The 19,279-nt window shown below is 48.2% G+C and overlaps 1 protein-coding gene across 2 annotated transcripts in view; it reads left to right on the top strand.

Annotated features, from left to right (window-relative positions):
- LOC140394886 (AN1-type zinc finger protein 5) overlaps nucleotides 1-19,279 on the top strand; it is a 56,822-nt gene that overhangs the window by 21,798 nt on the left and 15,745 nt on the right. For both annotated transcript variants that reach the window (XM_072482044.1, XM_072482043.1), the window contains exon 2: nucleotides 18,715-18,889. In XM_072482044.1, the coding sequence (XP_072338145.1) occupies nucleotides 18,739-18,889 (151 nt within the window). In that variant the 5' untranslated portion in view covers nucleotides 18,715-18,738. The remainder of the gene's footprint in view (nucleotides 1-18,714; nucleotides 18,890-19,279) is intronic.

Consider the following 19,279-nt stretch of genomic DNA (forward strand, 5'->3'; position numbering starts at 1 on the left):
GTAAAGAGTAATGGCTTTGAGAAATGAATCCCCCAAATCTCCCTCCACACCAGTGTCTTTCAAACTTTCTTTCCTGTGATCCACTTTTGCCAGCTGGCCGGCCTTCACAGCCCATGCCACATTTGCTTACCTTTAATGGGAAAGGGGAGCCTGCTTGGTCCTCACGCCGGCTCATTGGTCGAGGGGTAAGATTCTCGCTTCGGGGCTTGGATACCTCAAATTTGTGGGAAGCAATGTGGCACAAGTGTGGCTTCACAGTGCCAGGGTCCCAGGTTCGATTCCCCGCTGGGTCACTGTCTGTGTGGAGTCTGCACGTTCTCCCCGTGTCTGTGTGGGTTTCCTCCGGGTGCTCCGGTTTCCTCCCACAGTCCAAAGATGTGCAGGTTAGGTGGATTGGCCATGATAAATTGCCCTTCGTGTCCAAAAGGTTAGATTGGGTTATTGGGTTAAGGGGATAGGGTGGAAGTGTGGGCTTAGGTGGGTCGGTGCAGACTCGATGGGCCGAGTGGCCGCCTTCTGCACTGTATGTTCATATCTCCAATCAGGCTCGGGGGGGGGGGGGGGCGGGGGGAGAATGCTCAGATCAGGTGCAGACTTCAGCCAGTTCCTTTGTGCCATCTTCATCTTCATGAAAAGAGAAAATCCAACCTCGCACATGTACATCATCGTGAAGGACAATAACAACAAAATGCATGTTTTACGCAACACTGAGTACTCCTGGGAGATGCTACTCCAGAATGCTGACAGCCTCATGGGCTTTTGCCGTGTTTTAATGTGGTATTACACGACAGCTACAGCAGCGGAGTCTTTTAAATAAATTTAGAGTACCCAATTAATTTTCTCCAATTAAGGGGCAATTTAGTGTGGCCAATCCACCTACTCTGCACATCTTAGGGTTGTGGAGGAGAAACCCACCCAAACATGGGGAGAATGTGCAAATTCTACACGGACAGTGACCCAGAGCCGGGATCGAACCTGGGACCTTGGTGCCGTGAGGCAGCAGTGCTACTCACTGCGCCACCGTGCTGTCCTGGAGTCAGCTCTAAGTTAATAACTTACTCTGGGGTCTCTACTCCAAAAATAATTTTTCACCCACCACATCTCTTTTAAAGTCTGAACCTTCTGCTCTCATTTGCCAGTACTTCCCTGCATATAATACACATGGGCTATGCATCCTTATTTGCATAGGCACAATTGACAAAACCATACCTCGAGAAATAATCTTTATATTGCTATGTTCCTAAGTTAAGTTTCTTCTTTGTAAGTTGTTAACCTGTAGCAACTCTCTCCAGCAGATTCTGTTTTGAAATCCTGTCCAATAGCTAAACTGACTACTTGAGTTTCTGGCTGTCTCTTTTCATCTTCATAATTTGCTTGCCAGCAGCTGGAAAATGGAAGCAAGTCTGCTGTGATATGGCACCAAAAGCACATACCTGGAGGGTGCGTGACGTTGTGTGCATGCAGGGCACGGGACCTGTTCTCTGCTGCCGCTTCAGGTCAGAAGACTCCACGCAGTCTAATATTTAAAAGGTGGCAGTGGCCGCCATTCTCTCTGTAAAAGCCGGTAGCAGATGTTGGGAGCTTCTCCCGCGATCACGAACAGCGCGACCGATCGCTTCGTGGTCCTCCCAACACCCTGCTCTAAACCCTGACCACACAATGAAACATGGAGGCAGCAAGTAAAAGATGCAGCAGACTTTAAAGAAGGCAAGGGCTGGCAGGAAAGAGATCTGTAAAGGATGGACAAAAGGAAAAAGAAAATGAAGACTCACCTTGACATTGGAACATTGCGAGAGCAGCAGATACAAGTTGAGACACATACCCAGAGACTGGACAGTAATGTGCACAGGCCCGAAGCAGGAACAATTTCCAGGCTCAGTAGCAACATGGAATCCATGCTACAACTCCCAGCACCACTTCAGAGCACAGAAGGTTCACAGCATGCCCAGAACTGGGAAAACTGGTGAAAAGGATTCACAAAGTACAGAACTACATGGATTACACACAGAAGACCAGGTCGGTACACTATGCAGTAGCATTTATCACTGGTGACGTGATAGCAAGGCGTGATGAGATTTTAACTTATGAAGAAGTCCTGCAATCTTTAACTTCTGTTTCTGCGATTGTCAGAATTTAATAATAAAGAGGGCTAAATGTAATGAAGACCAGGCAAAAACCTGGATTTGTTCAGCATTGATCTCTGGGCTAGCAAGGAACTGCAATTATGGAATTGGAAAAGGTGAGCTTGTAACCGAATCGTACTCTGGGTCAGAGATGCAACGTTATCAGGCGTCTGATGTGTGGATTTAACACAAGTGCAGATTGCAGGGCAAACAGAACTCGGGAATCCGAATCTGCCGTTTGTTTGCAGGGAAGGAAAGGTCCCATGGAGAAGACAGAATAAGACCATTTAGTTTGTAGACCATAGAGACAGTGTGCCTAAGCATGCCAACTGCCATTTTGAAATGTTTTCGGTGTGGCGGGAACAAACTGTACAAGCGAGAAGAATGTCCAGTCGCACAGGCACAGTGGCACAATTGTGGAGCAATAGGCCGATTCAAAACTGTCGCTCAAAAGTGGACAACTTGTAAAAAGTTAAATTTATCCTGGTGTAGACCCTGTGTAGCTTGGAGAAGGAGAATTCCTTCTCCCCTGTGTGTGAACCTCCAGGGGTCCACAGCCCCCATCTGCTCCATTAAGTTCCACTTTCTCACTATGTTTCCCTGATTTGGGGCTGGATCTGTCCATCGGTGGGTCCTGTATGCAGTTAAAGACCCCCCCCCCCCCCAACCATAATGAGTTAGTGTGAGTCTATGTTGGGGATTTCTGCCATTGATTTCTTTATAAATTCCGCATCATCCCAGTTGGTTGTGTACACGTTAACGAGGACCACTGGTGCCCCTTCTGGGACACCACTAACCATGACATACCGTCCCCCTGGGATCATGACCTTCTTTGTCGACGTGAAGGCTGTCCTCTTGTTGAGCAGTATGACCACCCCCTCTAGCCCTTGTCCCGTAGCACGATTGGTAAGTTTGTCCCAAACAACTCATTGTTACCCGCAGTCTGGCCTTCTCCCTCGGGTACATCTCTAGGAGGAAGGCAACATCGGCCCTCAGACTTTTCTGATGGGCGAAGACTCTGGATCTTTTCACTGGGCCATTAAGTCCCCTGACATTCCAGGTGACTATCCTGATGGGGGAGTTTCTGTCCTGCCCCCAGTGGGGTAAGCCATTCTTACCTTGTGGATGTGCCCTGCACTCCAGGTGGTGCAGCTTGGCGATGATGGCCTGGGGTCGCCGTATTTTTTATTTAAACAATTTTATTGAGGTATTTTTGGCATTGTAAACCGTTACAGATAACACAAATGTGCAAACATCAATATAAAACCAATACTTCAATCAAACCATACTGCACATGACAGCTCCTCTCCCATAGACACTACCCGCCTATTTATTCCTCCTACTCTACTCTAATCTCTCTTTTCCCCCCCCCTTGCTGACGTTCACTCTCCCGCGAAGAAGTCGATGAATGGTTGCCACCTTCAGGCGAACCCCAGTACAGATCCCCTCAAGACGAACTTAATTTTTTCCATAACCAGGAAACTTGACATGACCATCGTTCGGTCTTCGGGGGTTTTGAGTCCCTCCATGCCAGCAGTATTCGCCGCCGGGCTATTAGGGAAGCAAAGGCCAGAACATCTGCCTCTTTCTCCTCCTGGACTCCTGGGTCTTCCAAAACCCTGAAAATTGCCATCCCTGGACTCATCACCACCCTTGTTTTCAGCATCCGGGACATGACCCCCTCAAATCCCTCCCAGTACCCCCTAAGCTTAGGACATGCCCAAAACATGTGAATGTGGTTCGCTGGTCCTCCCGCGCATCTAGCGCACTTGTCCTCTACCCCAAACAATTTGCTCATCTGAGCTACCGTCATGTGGGCCCGGTGAACGACCTTAAATTGAATCAGGCCGAGCCTGGCACATGTTGCGGTTGAGTTTACCCTACTCAGGGCTTCCGCCCACAGCCCGTCCTCCATCTCCCCGCCAAGCTCCTCCTCCCATTTGAGTTTCAGTTCCTCCGGGGGGGGGGGGGGGGGGGCGTTTAGGCAACTCCGAGTTGCTGGAGAAGTTCCAGCTCCTGAGAGTGAATGTGTTCAGCTACTTTCAGATGCACAATTTTTTACGCAAGGAGCTTCCTTCATTTCCCCTGGTACCGATGGCTTTGCTTATGGACAGGGTCCTGTCCTTGGCTGAGTTTGGGGAGGGTAAGATTTTTGAGGTCCATGGGCAGATGTTGGTGACGGAGCAGGCATCGTTGGAGGAAGTAAAGAGGAATGGGGCGGGTGAGCTGGGCTTGGTCTTTGAGAGGGGTGGGGGTGGAGTGAGGCTCTTCCCAGGGTCAACTTCACCTCCTCATGTTCAAGGTTAAGCCCTGTCCAATTCAAGATGGTGCACAAAGGCGTACATGACTAGGGCGCTTATGAGTGGGTTCTTCCTGAGTGTGAAGGGTGGGTGTGATTGGTGCTCTCGGGGGCGGGCGAATCACACACACATTTTGGTCTTGCCTTCAGCTTGTTGGCTTCTGAGATTTCTTCCGTTTCCAATGTCGGGGATTTGGGGCATTCAGCTGGAGCCGTGCCCGTTTTTGGAGTTTCAGACTCACCGGAGTTCCATACAGGGATGAAGGCAGATGTCCCAGCCTTCGCCTCGCTAATAGCCCAGAGGCGAGTTCTGCTTGCGTGGGGGACCTGGGTGCTGCTTGGTTGGGGGACCTGAAGGAATGTTTGCACCTTAAGGTGGTCAAGTCACCGTGAGGGGGTCAGTGGAAGGGTTCTACTCGAGGTGGCGGCTTTTCATCTCCTATTCCGGGAATTGATTACTGTCAGCGATTTTGGGGGGGTGGGGGGTTGCTTTGTCCCTATTTTTATTGAGGTTCTGTTTTCTATATGGGGATGAGGGGACAGGCGGATTGAGTGGGTGTACTTTTGGTATAGAACAGTGTTAGGATTTGCTGTGTTTTATTTGTTATAATGAAAATTTTGTTTGAATAAAAAAAATCTATTTTTAAAAAATGGACAAATCTGCAGGTCTGGCTGAGTTGTGTCCCAGACTGCTCTGGGAGGCGAGGGAGGAGATTTGCAGGGGCTCTGACACAAATTTTCAATTCCTCTCTGGACTGGAGCAAGCTGATGTGGTTCCACTATTTAAGAAAGGTTGTAGGAGGGCAGCACGGTGGCGCAGTGGGTTAGCCCTGCTGCCTCACGGCGCCGAGGACCCATGTTCGATCTCTGCTCTGGGTCACTGTCCGTGTGGAGTTTGCACATTCTCCCCGTGTTTGCGTGGGTTTCGCCCCCACAACCCAAAGATGTGCAGGCTAGGTGGATTGGCTACGCTAAATTGCCCCTTAATTGGGAACTCTGAATTTATTTTAAAAAAAGAAAGGTTGTAGGGATAAGTCTAGGAACTACAGACCAGTGAAACCCACATCAGTGGCAGGGAAACTATTGGAGAAAATTCTGAAGGAGAGAATCTATCTCCACTCGGAGAGGCAGCGTTTGATCAGGAATGGTCAGCATGGCTTTGTCAGAGGGAGGTCATGCCGAACAAATTTGATTGCATTTTTTGAGGAAGTGACCAGGTGTGTAGATGAGAGTAGTGCAGTTGATGTAATTTATATGGATTTCAGCAAAGCCTTTGACAATATCCTACCTGGGAGACTTAAAAAGACGGCAAATGCACCTGGGATACAGGGTAATTTAAAGATTCAACATTGGCTTAATTGTAGGAGACAGATTTAGAGGTGTGGATCAGAAATTGGCTAGCTGAAAGAAGACAGAGGGTGGTGGTTGATGGGAAATGTTCAGAATGGAGTACAGTCACAAGTGGAGTACCACAAGGATCTGTTCTGGGGCCGTTGCTGTTTGTCATTTTTATCAATGACCTAGAGGAAGGCGCAGAAGGGTGGGTGAGTAAATTTGCAGACGATACTTAAGTCGGTGGTGTTGTCGATAGTGTGGAAGGATGTAGCAGGTTACAGAGGGATATAGATAAGCTGCAGAGCTGGGCTGAGAGGTGGCAAATGGAGTTTAATGTAGAGAAGTGTGAGGTGATTCACTTTGGAAGGAATAACAGGAATGCGGAATATTTGGCTAATGGTAAAGTTCTTGAAAGTGTGGATGAGCAGAGGGATCTAGGTGTCCATGTACATAGATCCCTGAAAGTTGCCACCCAGGTTGATAGGGTTGTGAAGAAGGCCTATGGAGTGTTGGCCTTTATTGGTAGAGGGATTGAGTTCCGGAGTCGGGAGGTCATGTTGCAGCTGTACAGAACTCTGGTCCGGCCGCATTTGGAGTATTGCGTACAGTTCTGGTCACCGCATTATAGGAAGGACGTGGAGGCTTTGGAGCGGGTGCAGAGGAGATTTACCAGGATGTTGCCTGGTATGGAGGGAAAATCTTATGAGGAAAGGCTGATGGACTCGAGGTTGTTTTCGTTGGAGAGAAGAAGGTTAAGAGGAGACTTAATAGAGGCATACAAAATGATCAGGGGGTTGGATAGGGTGGACAGTGAGAGCCTTCTCCCGCGGATGGAAATGGCTGGCACGAGGGGACATAACTTTAAACTGAGGGGTAATAGATATAGGACAGAGGTCAGAGGTAGGTTCTTTACGCAAAGAGTAGTGAGGCCGTGGAATGCCCTACCTGCTACAGTAGTGAACTCGCCAACATTGAGGGCATTTAAAAGTTTATTGGATAAACATATGGATGATAATGGCATAGTGTAGGTTAGATGGCTTTTGTTTCGGTGCAACATCGTGGGCCGAAGGGCCTGTACTGCGCTGTATTGTTCTATGTTCTATGTTCTAGAGGGTGATGACAGACTGCTGTTTTAGTGACTGGAAGCCAGTGTCCAGTGGCGTACTATTGTTTGTCATGTGTATATAACTATGTGGAGGGTAGGATCAGCAAGTTTGCAGATGAGACAAAGATTAGTTTGGTGGTTAACAGTGAGTTTGAGTGTCTTGTGTTACAGGAAGATACAGATGGGAAGATAAGTGGCAGACGGAACTTAACCCTGAAAAGTGTGAGATGATACACTTTGGAAGGAGAAATTCAATGAACGTCCTGACACTGGGAAGTTACAAGGAACAAAGGGACCTTAGCGTGTTCCAATAGGGTGGTCAATAGGACTTTAAACTAGAGATTGGGGGGGGAAGGGAAAGTCAGGGAACCAAGAGGTGAAGTAATCCGTGGGAAGCGTAGCTGCTTAGGAATACAAAAAAGCACGAAAAGACAGAACTCAGGAGAGGTTACGATAGTCCCCATCCCACAAAATATGACAGTGTTTGGAAAGACTCTGAACCAAGGTCCACCACACTAAGAAAACAAAAAGGGACGGTCAATAGAGAATTAAAGGTGCTATATTTAAATGCGCACAGTGTACGGAGCAAGGTAGATGAGCTTGTGGCCCAGATTGTGACTGGCAGGTATGATGTGGTAGGCATCACAGAGATGTGGTTGCAGGGAGTTCAGGACTGGCATTTAAACATCCAGGGATTCACAACCTATCGAAAAGGCAGAGGGGGTGGGGTTGCCTTGTTAATTAGGAATGAAATTAAATCAATAGCACTAAACGACATAGGGTCAGATGATGTGGAGTCTGTGTGGGTAGAGTTGAGGAACCACAAAGGCAAAAAAACCATAATGAAAATGAAATGAATGAAAATCGCTTATTGTCACAAGTAGGCTTCAATGAAGTTACTGTGAAAAGCCCCTAATGGGTGTTATGTACAGGCCTCCTAACAGTGGTCAGGACCGGGGGCACAAAATGCACCACGAAATAGAAAGTGCATGTCAGACAGGCAAGGTCACAGTGATCATGGGGGACTTCAATATGCAGGTGGACTGGGTAAATAATGCTGCCAGTGGACCCAAGGAAAGGGAATTCATTGAATGTTTACAGGAGGGCTTTTTGGAACAGCTTGTGATGGAGCCCACGAAGGAACAGGCCATTCTGGACTTAGTGTTATGTAATGAGCCAGACTTGATTAAAGATCTTAAAGTAAGGGAACAATTAGGAGGCAGTGATCATAATATGGTAGAATTCAATCTCCAATTTGAAAGAAAGAAGGTAGAATCAGATGTAAAGGTGTTACAGTTAAATAAAGGTAACTACAGGGGCATGAGGGAGGAACTGACGAAAATCGACTGGGAGCAGAGCCTAGTGGGAAAGACAGTAGAACAGCAATGGCAGGAGTTTCTGGGAGTAATTGAGGACACAGTACAGAGGTTCATCCCAAAGAAAAGAAAGGTTATCAGAGGGGGGATTAGGCAGCCATGGCTGACAAAGGAAGTTAGGGAATGCATCAAAGCAAAAGAGAAAGCCTATAATGTGGCAAAGAGTAGTGGGAAGTCAGAAGATTGGGAAAGCTACAAAAACAGAGGATAACAAAGAGAGAAATAAGGAAAGAGAGGATCAAATATGAAGGTAGGCTAGCCAGCAACATTAGGAATGATAGTAAAAGTTTCTTTAAATACATTAAAAACAAACGGGAGGCAAAAGTAGACATTGGGCCGCTCCAAAATGACGCTGGTAATCTAGTGATGGGAGACAAGGAAATAGCTGAGGAACTAAATAAGTACTTTGCGTCAGTCTTCACAGTAGAAGACATGAGTAATATCCCAACAATTCAGGAGAGTCAGGGGGCAGAGTTGAATATGGTAGCCATCACAAAGGAGAAAGTGCGAGAGAAACTGAGGTCTAAAAATTGATAAATCTCCAGGCCCAGATGGGCTACATCCTAGAGTTCTAAAGGAGATAGCTGAAGAAATAGTGGAGGCGTTAGTTATGATCTTTCAAAAGTCACTGGAGTCAGGGAAAGTCCCAGAGGATTGGAAAATCGCTGTTGTAACCCCCCCCTGTTCAAGAAGGGAACAAGGAAAAAGATGGAAAATTATAGGCCAATTAGCCTAACCTCGGTTGTTGGCAGGATTCTAGAATCCATTGTTAAGGATGAGATTTCTAAATTCTTGGAAGTGCAGGGTCGGATTAGGACAAGTCAGCATGGATTTAGTAAGGGGAGGTCGTGCCTGACAAACCTGATAGAGTTCTTTGAAGAGATAACAAATAGGTTAGACCAAGGAGAGCCAATGGATGTTGTCTATCTTGACTTCCAAAAGGCCTTTGATAAGGTACCTCACGGGAGACTGCTGAGTAAAATAAGGGCCCATGGTATTCGAGGCAAGGTACTAATGGATTGACGATTGGCTGTCAGGCAGAAAGCAGAAAGTTGGGATAAAGGTTCTTTTTCGGAATGGCAACCGGTGACGAGTGGTGTCCCGCAGGGTTCAGTGTTGGGGCCACAGCTGTTCTCTTTATATATTAACGATCTAGATGACGGGACTGGGGGCATTCTGGCTAAGTTTGCCGATGATACAAAGATAGGTGGAGGGGCAGGTAGTATGGAGGAGGTGGGGAGGCTGCAGAAAAATTTAGATAGTTTAGGAGAGTGGTCCAAGAAATGGCTGATGAAATTCAACGTGGGCAAGTGCGAGGTCTTGCACTTTGGAAAAAGGAATAGAGGCATGGACTATTTTCTAAACGGTGACAAAATTCATAATGCTGAAGTGCAAAGGGATTTGGGAGTCCTAGTCCAGGATTCTCTAAAGGTAAACTTGCAGGTTGAGTCCGTAATTAAGAAAGCAAATGCAATGTTGTCATTTATCTCAAGAGGCTTGGAATATAAAAGCAGGGATGTACTTCTGAAGCTTTATAAAGCATTAGTTAGGCCCCATTTAGAATACTGTGAGCAATTTTGGGCCCCACACCTCCGGAAGGACATACTGGCACTGGAGCGTGTCCAGCGGAGATTCACACGGATGATCCCAGGAATGGTAGGCCTAACATACGATGAACGTCTGAGGATCCTGCGATTATATTCATTGGAGTTTAGGAGGTTGAGGGGCGATCTAACAGAAACTTACAAGATAATGAATGGCTTAGATAGGGTGGACGTAGGGAAGTTGTTTCCATTAGCAGGGGAGACTAGGACCCGGGGGCACAGTCTTAGAATAAAAGGGAGTCACTTTAGAACAGAGGTGAGGAGAAATTTCTTGAGCCAGAGAGTGGTGGGTCTGTGGAATTCATTGCCACAGCGGGCGGTGGAGGCCGGGACGTTGAGTGTTTTTAAGACAGAAGTTGATAAATTCTTGATTTCTCGAGGAATTAAGGGCTATGGAGAGAGAGCGGGTAAATGGAGTTGAAATCAGCCATGATTGAATGGTGGAGTGGACTCGATGGGCCGAATGGCCTTACTTCCACTCCTATGTCTTGTGGCCTTATGGTTCATAGATCTCTGAAGGTGGGAGGGCAGGTTAATAGGGTGGTGGAAAAGACATATGGGTCGCTTGCCTTTATCAATCGAGGTATAGATTGCAAAAGCAGTGAGGTCATGTTAAGAGTTGTATAAAACTTTGGTGAGACTTCCGGGTGCGGCGATGACCAGCTGAGTCGCACGTTTCGGCAGCTCCCTGTGAAACGGACTTTTGGGCTCTTGATAGGAGCCCCAACGGCAATTTTGACGGCTAAAAACACTGTGCGGTAAACCAGAAGGGAATCCCCCCTGGATACGGATGGAAAAAGGAGGAGAGAGTGGCCAGATTGCAGTGGATCCTTTAGAACAGCGGCAAGGAAGGCAAGCAAAAACCAAGATGGCGTCGGAAGGTGGCAGTTTCACATGGGGCCCTGAACAACAAGAGTTTTTGAAATGCTGCGTGGAAGAGATAAAAAAGGAAATGAAGAAAGAGCTGTTGGCCCCGATACTACAGGCGATTGAAGGGCTAAAGGAGGAACAAAAGACCCAGGAGCGGGAGCTTCGGGTCGTGAAGGCGAAGGCAGCCGAGAATGAGGACGATATACAGGGCCTGGTGGTGAAGACGGAGATACAGGAGGCACATCAGAAACGATGTGTGGAGAGGTTGGAGGCACTGGAAAACAACGCAAGGAGGAACAACCTGAGGATTCTTGGTCTTCCTGAAGGTGTGGAGGGTGCGGACGTCGGGGCATATGTGAGCACGATGCTGCACTCGTTAATGGGAGCGGAGGCCCCGGCGGGTCCGTTGGAGGTGGAGGGAGCATACCAAGTTATGGCGCGAGGACCGAGAGCAGGAGAAACTCCCAGAGCCATAGTGGTGAGATTCCTCCGTTTTAAGGATAGAGAAATGGTCCTTAGATGGGCGAAGAAAACTCGGAGCAGTAAATGGGAGAACGCGGTGATCCGCGTTTATCAAGACTGGAGTGCGGAGGTGGCGAGAAGGAGGGCGAGCTTTAATCGGGCCAAGGCGGTGCTTCATAAAAGGAAGATAAAATTTGGAATGCTGCAACCGGCAAGACTGTGGGTCACATATCAAGGGAGGCACCACTACTTTGAGACGGCGGATGAAGCGTGGACTTTTATTGTAGAAGAAAAACTGGAATGAGTGGATTATTAAAAAGAACGTTTGGACAAAGTGGTGGGGCGAATGTGGGGGGCGAAGAGGGGTTTTATGTTCTAATCCTGCGGTGTGGTAACTTTTCTCTCTCCCACAGGGGGTGATGGGGGGAGGTGGGGAGGGAGAGGAGATGGGGCGTTGGCCATGGGGGGCGGGGCCAAGGGAGAAGCGCGGGCTTGGCTCCCGCGCTATGATAATTATGGCGGGAACAGAGAAGCAGGAAGGAGGGGGCGTCGCACGGTGCGAGCCGTGGTCACGGGGGGAAGCCGAGGTCAGCCAGAGTTTGCTGACTTCTGGGAGCAACATGGGGGGAGTAATTACGCTAGCGGGGGGTCTAGCGGGGGGGGGGGTGGGAGGGGGGAATTACTGGGTTGCTGCTGCTGGGGAAAGGGGGGAGCGGGTACGGGAGAGGATGGGCGGGGGGGGCGCCGCCTGGGAGAGATACAGCTGCGTGGGAACTGGGTGAGAAGCTGGAAAAAGATGATGGCTAATCGGCAAGGGGGGGGTGGGAAGCCCCCCAACTCGGCTGATCACGTGGAACGTGAGAGGGCTCAACGGGCCGATAAAGAGGGCACGGGTACTCGCACACCTTAAGAAACTTAAAGCAGATGTGGTTATGTTACAGGAAACGCACCTGAAACTGATAGACCAGGTTAGGCTGCGCAAAGGATGGGTGGGGCAGGTGTTCCATTCGGGGCTAGATGCGAAAAACAGGGGGGTGGCTATATTAGTGGGGAAGCGGGTAATGTTCGAGGCAAAGACTATAGTGGCGGATAACGGGGGCAGATACGTGATGGTGAGTGGCAAACTACAGGGAGAGACGGTGGTTTTGGTAAACGTGTATGCCCCGAACTGGGATGATGCCAATTTTATGAGGCGGATGCTAGGACGCATCCCGGACCTGGAGACGGGAAAGCTGATAATGGGGGGAGACTTTAACACGGTGTTGGAACCAGGGCTGGATAGGTCGAAGTCCAGGACTGGAAGGAGGCCGGCAGCAGCCAAGGTGCTTAAAGATTTTATGGAGCAGATGGGAGGTGTGGACCCATGGAGATTCAGTAGACCTAGGAGTAAGGAGTTCTCGTTTTTCTCATATGTCCATAAAGTCTATTCGCGCATAGACTTTTTCGTGCTGGGTAGGGCATTGATCCCGAAGGTGAGGGGAACGGAGTATACGGCTATAGCCATTTCGGATCACGCCCCACACTGGGTGGACTTGGAGATAGGGGAGGAAACAGGAGGGCGCCCACCCTGGAGAATGGACATGGGACTAATGGCGGATGAGGGGGTGTGTCTAAGGGTGAGGGGATGTATTGAAAAGTACTTGGAACTCAATGACAATGGGGAGGTCCAGGTGGGAGTGGTCTGGGAGGCGTTGAAGGCGGTGGTTAGGGGGGAGCTGATATCAATAAGGGCACATAAAGGGAAGCAGGAGAGTAAGGAACGGGAGCGGTTGCTGCAAGAACTTTTGAGGGTGGACAGACAATATGCGGAAGCACCGGAGGAGGGATTGTACAGGGAAAGGCAAAGGCTGCATGTGGAATTTGACTTGCTGACTACAGGCACTGCAGAGGCACAATGGAGGAAGGCACAGGGTGTACAGTATGAATATGGGGAGAAGGCGAGCAGGTTGCTGGCACACCAATTGAGGAAAAGGGGAGCAGCGAGGGAAATAGGGGGAGTGAGGGACGAGGAAGGAGAGATGGAGCGAGGAGCGGAGAGAGTGAATGAAGTGTTCAAGACATTTTATAAAAAATTATATGAAGCTCAACCCCCGGATGGGAGGGAGAGAATGATGGACTTTTTGGATCGGCTGGAAATTCCCAAGGTGAAAGAGCAGGAAAGGGTGGGACTGGGAGCACAGATCGAGGTAGAAGAAGTGGTGAAAGGAATTAGGAGCATGCAGACGGGAAAGGCCCCGGGACCGGGCGGATTCCCAGTCGAATTTTATAGAAAATATTTGGACTTGCTCGCCCCGGTACTGACGAGGACCTTTAATGAGGCAAAGGAAAGGGGACAACTGCCCCCGACTATGTCGGAAGCAACGATATCGCTTCTCTTAAAGAAGGAAAAGGACCCGCTACAATGCGGGTCCTACAGACCAATTTCCCTCCTAAATGTGGATGCCAAGGTAATGGCAATGAGAATAGAGGAATGTGTCCTGGGGGTGGTTCACGAGGACCAAACTGGGTTTGTGAAGGGGAGACAGCTGAACACGAATATACGGAGGCTGTTAGGGGTAATGATGATGGCCCCACCAGAGGGTGAAACAGAGATAGTAGTGGCGATGGATGCCGAGAAAGCATTTGATAGAGTGGAATGGGATTATTTGTGGGAGGTGTTGAGGAGATTTGGTTTTGGAGAGGGGTATGTTAGATGGGTGCAGCTATTGTATAGGGCCCCAGTGGCGAGTGTGGTCACGAATGGACGGGGATCGGCATATTTTCGGCTCCATAGAGGGACAAGGCAGGGATGCCCTCTGTCCCCATTACTGTTTGCACTGGCGATTGAGCCCCTGGCGATAGCGCTGAGGGGTTCCAAGAAGTGGAGGGGAGTACTTAGGGGAGGAGAAGAACACCGGGTATCTTTGTATGCGGACGATTTGCTACTATATGTGGCGGATCCGGCGGAGGGGATGCCAGAAATAATGCGGATACTTGGGGAGTTTGGGGATTTTTCAGGGTATAAATTGAACATGGGGAAGAGTGAGCTGTTTGTGGTGCATCCTGGGGAGCAGAGTAGAGAAATAGAGGACCTACCGTTGAGGAAGGTAACAAGAGACTTTCGTTACCTGGGGATCCAGATAGCTAAGAATTGGGGCACGCTGCACAGGTTAAATTTAACGCGGTTGGTGGAACAGATGGAGGAAGATTTCAAGAGATGGGATATGGTAGCCCTGTCAATGGCAGGGAGGGTGCAGGCGGTTAAGATGGTGGTCCTCCCGAGATTCCTCTTTGTGTTTCAGTGCCTCCCGGTGGTGATCACGAAGGCTTTTTTAAAAAGGATTGAAAAGAGCATCATGGGTTTTGTTTGGGCCGGGAAGACCCCGAGAGTGAGGAAGGGATTCTTACAGCGTAGCAGGGATAGGGGGGGGCTGGCACTACCGAGCCTAAGTGAGTACTATTGGGCCGCTAATATTTCAATGGTGAGTAAGTGGATGGGAGAGGAGGAGGGAGCGGCGTGGAAGAGATTAGAGAGGGCGTCCTGTAGGGGGACTAGCCTGCAGGCTATGGTGACAGCCCCATTGCCGTTCTCACCGAGGAATTACACCACAAGCCCGGTGGTGGTAGCTACACTGAAGATTTGGGGACAGTGGAGACGGCATAGGGGAAAGACTGGAGCTTTGGGGGGGTCCCCGATAAGAAACAACCATAGGTTTGCCCCGGGGGGAATGGATGGGGGATATGGAATGTGGCAAAGAGCAGGAATAACGCAACTGAAAGATCTATTTGTGGATGGGAAGTTCGCGAGTCTGGGAGCGCTGACCGAGAAATATGGGTTGCCCCAAGGGAATGCATTCAGGTATATGCAACTGAGGGCTTTTGCGAGGCAACAGGTGAGGGATTTTCCGCAGCTCCCGACACAAGAGGTGCAGGACAGAGTGATCTCAAAGACATGGGTGGGGGATGGTAAGGTGTCAGATATATATAGGGAAATGAGGGACGAAGGGGAGACTATGGTAGATGAACTAAAAGGGAAATGGGAAGAAGAGCTGGGGGAGGAGATCGAGGAGGGGCTGTGGGCGGATGCCCTAAGTAGGGTAAACTCGTCGTCCTCGTGTGCCAGGCTAAGCCTGATTCAGTTTAAGGTATTACACAGGGGAGGATAGGTGTGCGAGGTGCTCGAGAAGCCCAGCGAATCATACCCATATGTTTTGGTCATGCCCGGCACTACGGGGGTTTTGGATGGGGGTGACAAAGGTGCTTTCAAAAGTAGTGGGGGTCCGGGTCGAACCAAGCTGGGGGTTGGCTATATTTGGGGTTGCACAAGAGCCGGGAGTGCAGGAGGCGAGAGAGGCCGATGTTTTGGCCTTTGCGTCCCTAGTAGCCCGGCGCAGGATATTGCTAATGTGGAAGGAAGCCAAGCCCCCGGGGGTGGAGACCTGGATAAATGACATGGCGGGGTTTATAAAGCTAGAGCGGATTAAGTTCGTCCTAAGGGGGTCGGCTCAAGGGTTCACCAGGCGGTGGCAACCGTTCGTCGAATACCTTGCGGATAGATAGATGGAAGGGGAAAAAGAAGGCAGCAGCAGCGGCCCAGGATTTGGGGGGGGGGGGGGGGTGGAGGGGTGGGGGGGGGGGGGTGTAACTTGTGACTAGGCAGTTGCCAATTAGGGCTAGTTTTCATTCTTGTTATTTAATATTTATTCATTTTTTGTTTTTTGTTTATTAAAAAAAATAGGTCATTGTTATTTGTGCTGTTATAATATTGTGTAAAGGATGCACAATGTACTGTGTTGGTTGACCAAAAATTTTCAATAAAATATTTATTAAAAAAAAAACTTTGGTGAGACCACAGCTGGAGTATTGTGTGCAATTCTGGTCACTACATTATAGGAAGGATGTGATTGCACTGGAGAGAGTCCAGATGAAATTCACCAGAATGTTGCCTGTGATGAAACAATTTAGTTATGAAGAGTGGTTGAATAGGCTTAGGTTGTTTTTGCTGGAGCAGATAACACCGAGGGGCAACCTGATCAAGGTGTGCAAGATTATGAGGGGCATGAACTGGGAGGACAGAGAGCAGTTGTTGCCCTTAGTTGAAGGGTCAGTCACGAGGGGACATAAGCTCAAGGTGAGGGGCAGGAGATTTGGGGGGGGGGATGTGGGGGAAAAACATTTTTACCCAGAGGGTGGTGACGGCCTGGAATGCACTGCCTTGGGACGGTGGTAGATGAGGGTTGCCTCACATTCTTTAAAAAGTACCTGAATGAGCTCTTGGCGCGTCATAATATTTAAGGCCAAGTGCTGGCAAATGGGATTCGGTAAGGCGGGTGTTTTTCATCTGTCTGTGCAGACTCAATGGATCGAAGAGCCTCCTCTGTAGTTTCTGTGATCCCAGAAATCGTTGTGCCAACAATGGAGCACAATTTGCCAATGAACATTTACACAATTTCACAAATGAATAGGCCTTCATTCATGTAACCAGTTCAACAAGTTCACCTCACAATCCTCAAGTGAGTGGAGAAGTTGAGAGAAGGCTATGGACCATTAAAGATTTATTGAAGAAAAATGAAGATCTTAATGTAGCTCTACTGAGTTATCAAACCTCATCACTACAAAATGGTTTCTCACCATCAGTTAGTTACTAATGGATAGTAGATTGAGAATGCTCTCACATAAAAACCTGAACCCAATATCGCCACGTATGAGGATGAATGTAAAGCAGCATGAGGAAACCAGGCTCGGAACTAGCGGGATAGAGTATGTGAGTTACTGGTGCTGAAGTCCAGGGGGAAGTATAGGTCTGAGACCAACTGAAAGAATTGGGAAATCATCTACACAATCCAGATTGTACAGGATTGACACAGACCAGGTAGCATAAGGAGAGCCCACAGCACCTTGGGAGAAAACAAACAGAAACCTGGGGTTAATACTCATATCCTGGCAAAGAAGAACAAAGACTTACTACAGGCTCTAGAGCCACCCAGGAGAAGATCACACCCATCACACACTGACAGAAGGAAGAGTGCAGGATATCCTCAATCTCCGAAAGAGATCAGATGAGATCAAATTAAGCACTTCAGAGACTCACCCTGTGAAGTCTGATGCTTGTGGGGAGATAAAGGATGAAGTTAATATGACAGGTAAAGGCTTGGGAGGAAATGTAAAAGGGTTAACATAAAAGCCTACTTTATGCTGGTGTAACAATGAGGTCGGATCACGTGAATTAAGAAATGAAATGAAAGAGAGAGAGGAGAAGCTCCCACCTTGTGTAATGTTTTGCAAAACTACACACGCAGGCTTCATACTTGGGGGAAAATAGGCGATCCTTGAAACCCCTGTCTAGATCGCACCCACACAATAAAGCGATTAAGGCCGATGTCTTACTGGAATTGGTGCGTTTAGCAGTGAATGCTGTGTGTGACTGGACCATGTAGTCAGTCGGCAGTGATTACCTGAAGGTATTTTGTGCATTTGTGAGTGGATCACGTATTGCTCTGTTTTGCTGCTATACGGATAGATGGCTCAGTTCTGAAGCCTTTTTATGATTTTTTTTTTTTTTTTGCACATTATTACCCGCGTGGCCTTTCAGAGACATTATCATGTCCTTTATCCCTCTTGCACTTTCTCCTGGATTCACCCCATTAAAGACCATGATTCTTTTTGGGGTAATATTTCCTGACTGCCAGCACCTCTTTGCCTAGCAGTGTTAATTTGTGTTGGTACTATTCGGCTGTGGGAACCATCTTTTTGTATTCTGCGAAGGAACCACCACACAGCAAATGTGAGCCGAAACTCTACACTCGTCGCCTCAGCTAATTCAGTACAGGCTGCTGTTTAAACCTGGAACTTTCTTCATCTCTATTGCTCAGTCCTATATTGTGGTGGATTTCCCCAGGCACTAATTATAGCTTTGGACGTGAAACATTTGAATTTGATTTTGACTTGAGACTTGATGTTAAATGGAACTTGTAAGATTTATGGAACTGAAGCATTGATTTTCAGAATTTGAGACTTGATCTGTTGTTAAAGGTGCTTTGTTCAGCAGGTTTGATTAGCGATATATTTAACTGGAACTTTTTTTAAAAAGGGGATTATTCATTAATCTTCCCTGTATATTATGTTACTAGAAAATATTTAAGAAGCGAGGACATATTAATTAGGAGAAACCTGGAGTTGTGTCCTTAAGTTCACCTGAATGGGTGAAGAAGGAAAACATAAGTTGAAACTACATGATCGCTTAAACCCATCCCCACAAATTTCAACTTTGTGCGCTGTGAACCGAGTAGCCTAAATCTGCTCTCCTAATTACACAACTGGCACTTGGCTGTTTGAGAAAGGAGAAAAGTTGAGATTTTCCATTTATCTTTTCTACATTATTTAAACCACTCGTGGAAAAGGTTTCACAAACTTTCTTCAGTAGAATATTTCTCTAGATTTCTCCTAACCCGGCTGAGTTGAGTCTGAAATTAGGTGGTAATAATGAAGCGGTTTAATTCTGATCCTTTTTGCTCTACGCTGTTGTTGCAGTCGGTTTGATCTGTGTTTTGTCTAATTGCAGATTGCACAGTGGGTGTAAAACAGGATGGCCCAGGAGACAAATCAGACTCAGGTGCCCATGCTGTGTACCACGGGCTGTGGCTTCTATGGCAACCCACGAACCAATGGAATGTGTTCAGTTTGCTACAAAGAGTATCTACAGAGACAGCAGAACAGTGGCAGGATAAGCCCACCAGGTGAGTCGGGAAGCTTCAGCATGGAACACCATGAGAAACTTCTCCCAGTGGGATGGGGAAACATTCTGCTTTTCGGGTAATTATCCTTTACGCATTTGTGGTAAACCAAGGAAAGAGATTATTGTCGCATCATTTTCTGCCAAAATAGTGGTGAGGCTGTGGCACTTGCAAAGGCTACAGACACTCTGGCAAGGACAGGGCGGGCTACAGACACTCTGGCAAGGGCAGTGCAGGCTAGACACTCTGAAATAAAATGAAATGAAAATCGCTTATTGTCACAAGTAGGCTTCAAATGAAGTTACTGTGAAAAGCCCCGAGTCACCACATTCCAGCACCTGTTCGGGGAGGCTGGTACGGGAATTGAACAGTGCTGCTGGCCTGCCTTGGTCT

The sequence above is a fragment of the Scyliorhinus torazame genome, chromosome 18 (genome assembly GCF_047496885.1).
Source record: "Scyliorhinus torazame isolate Kashiwa2021f chromosome 18, sScyTor2.1, whole genome shotgun sequence".
Lineage (NCBI taxonomy): Eukaryota > Metazoa > Chordata > Chondrichthyes > Carcharhiniformes > Scyliorhinidae > Scyliorhinus > Scyliorhinus torazame.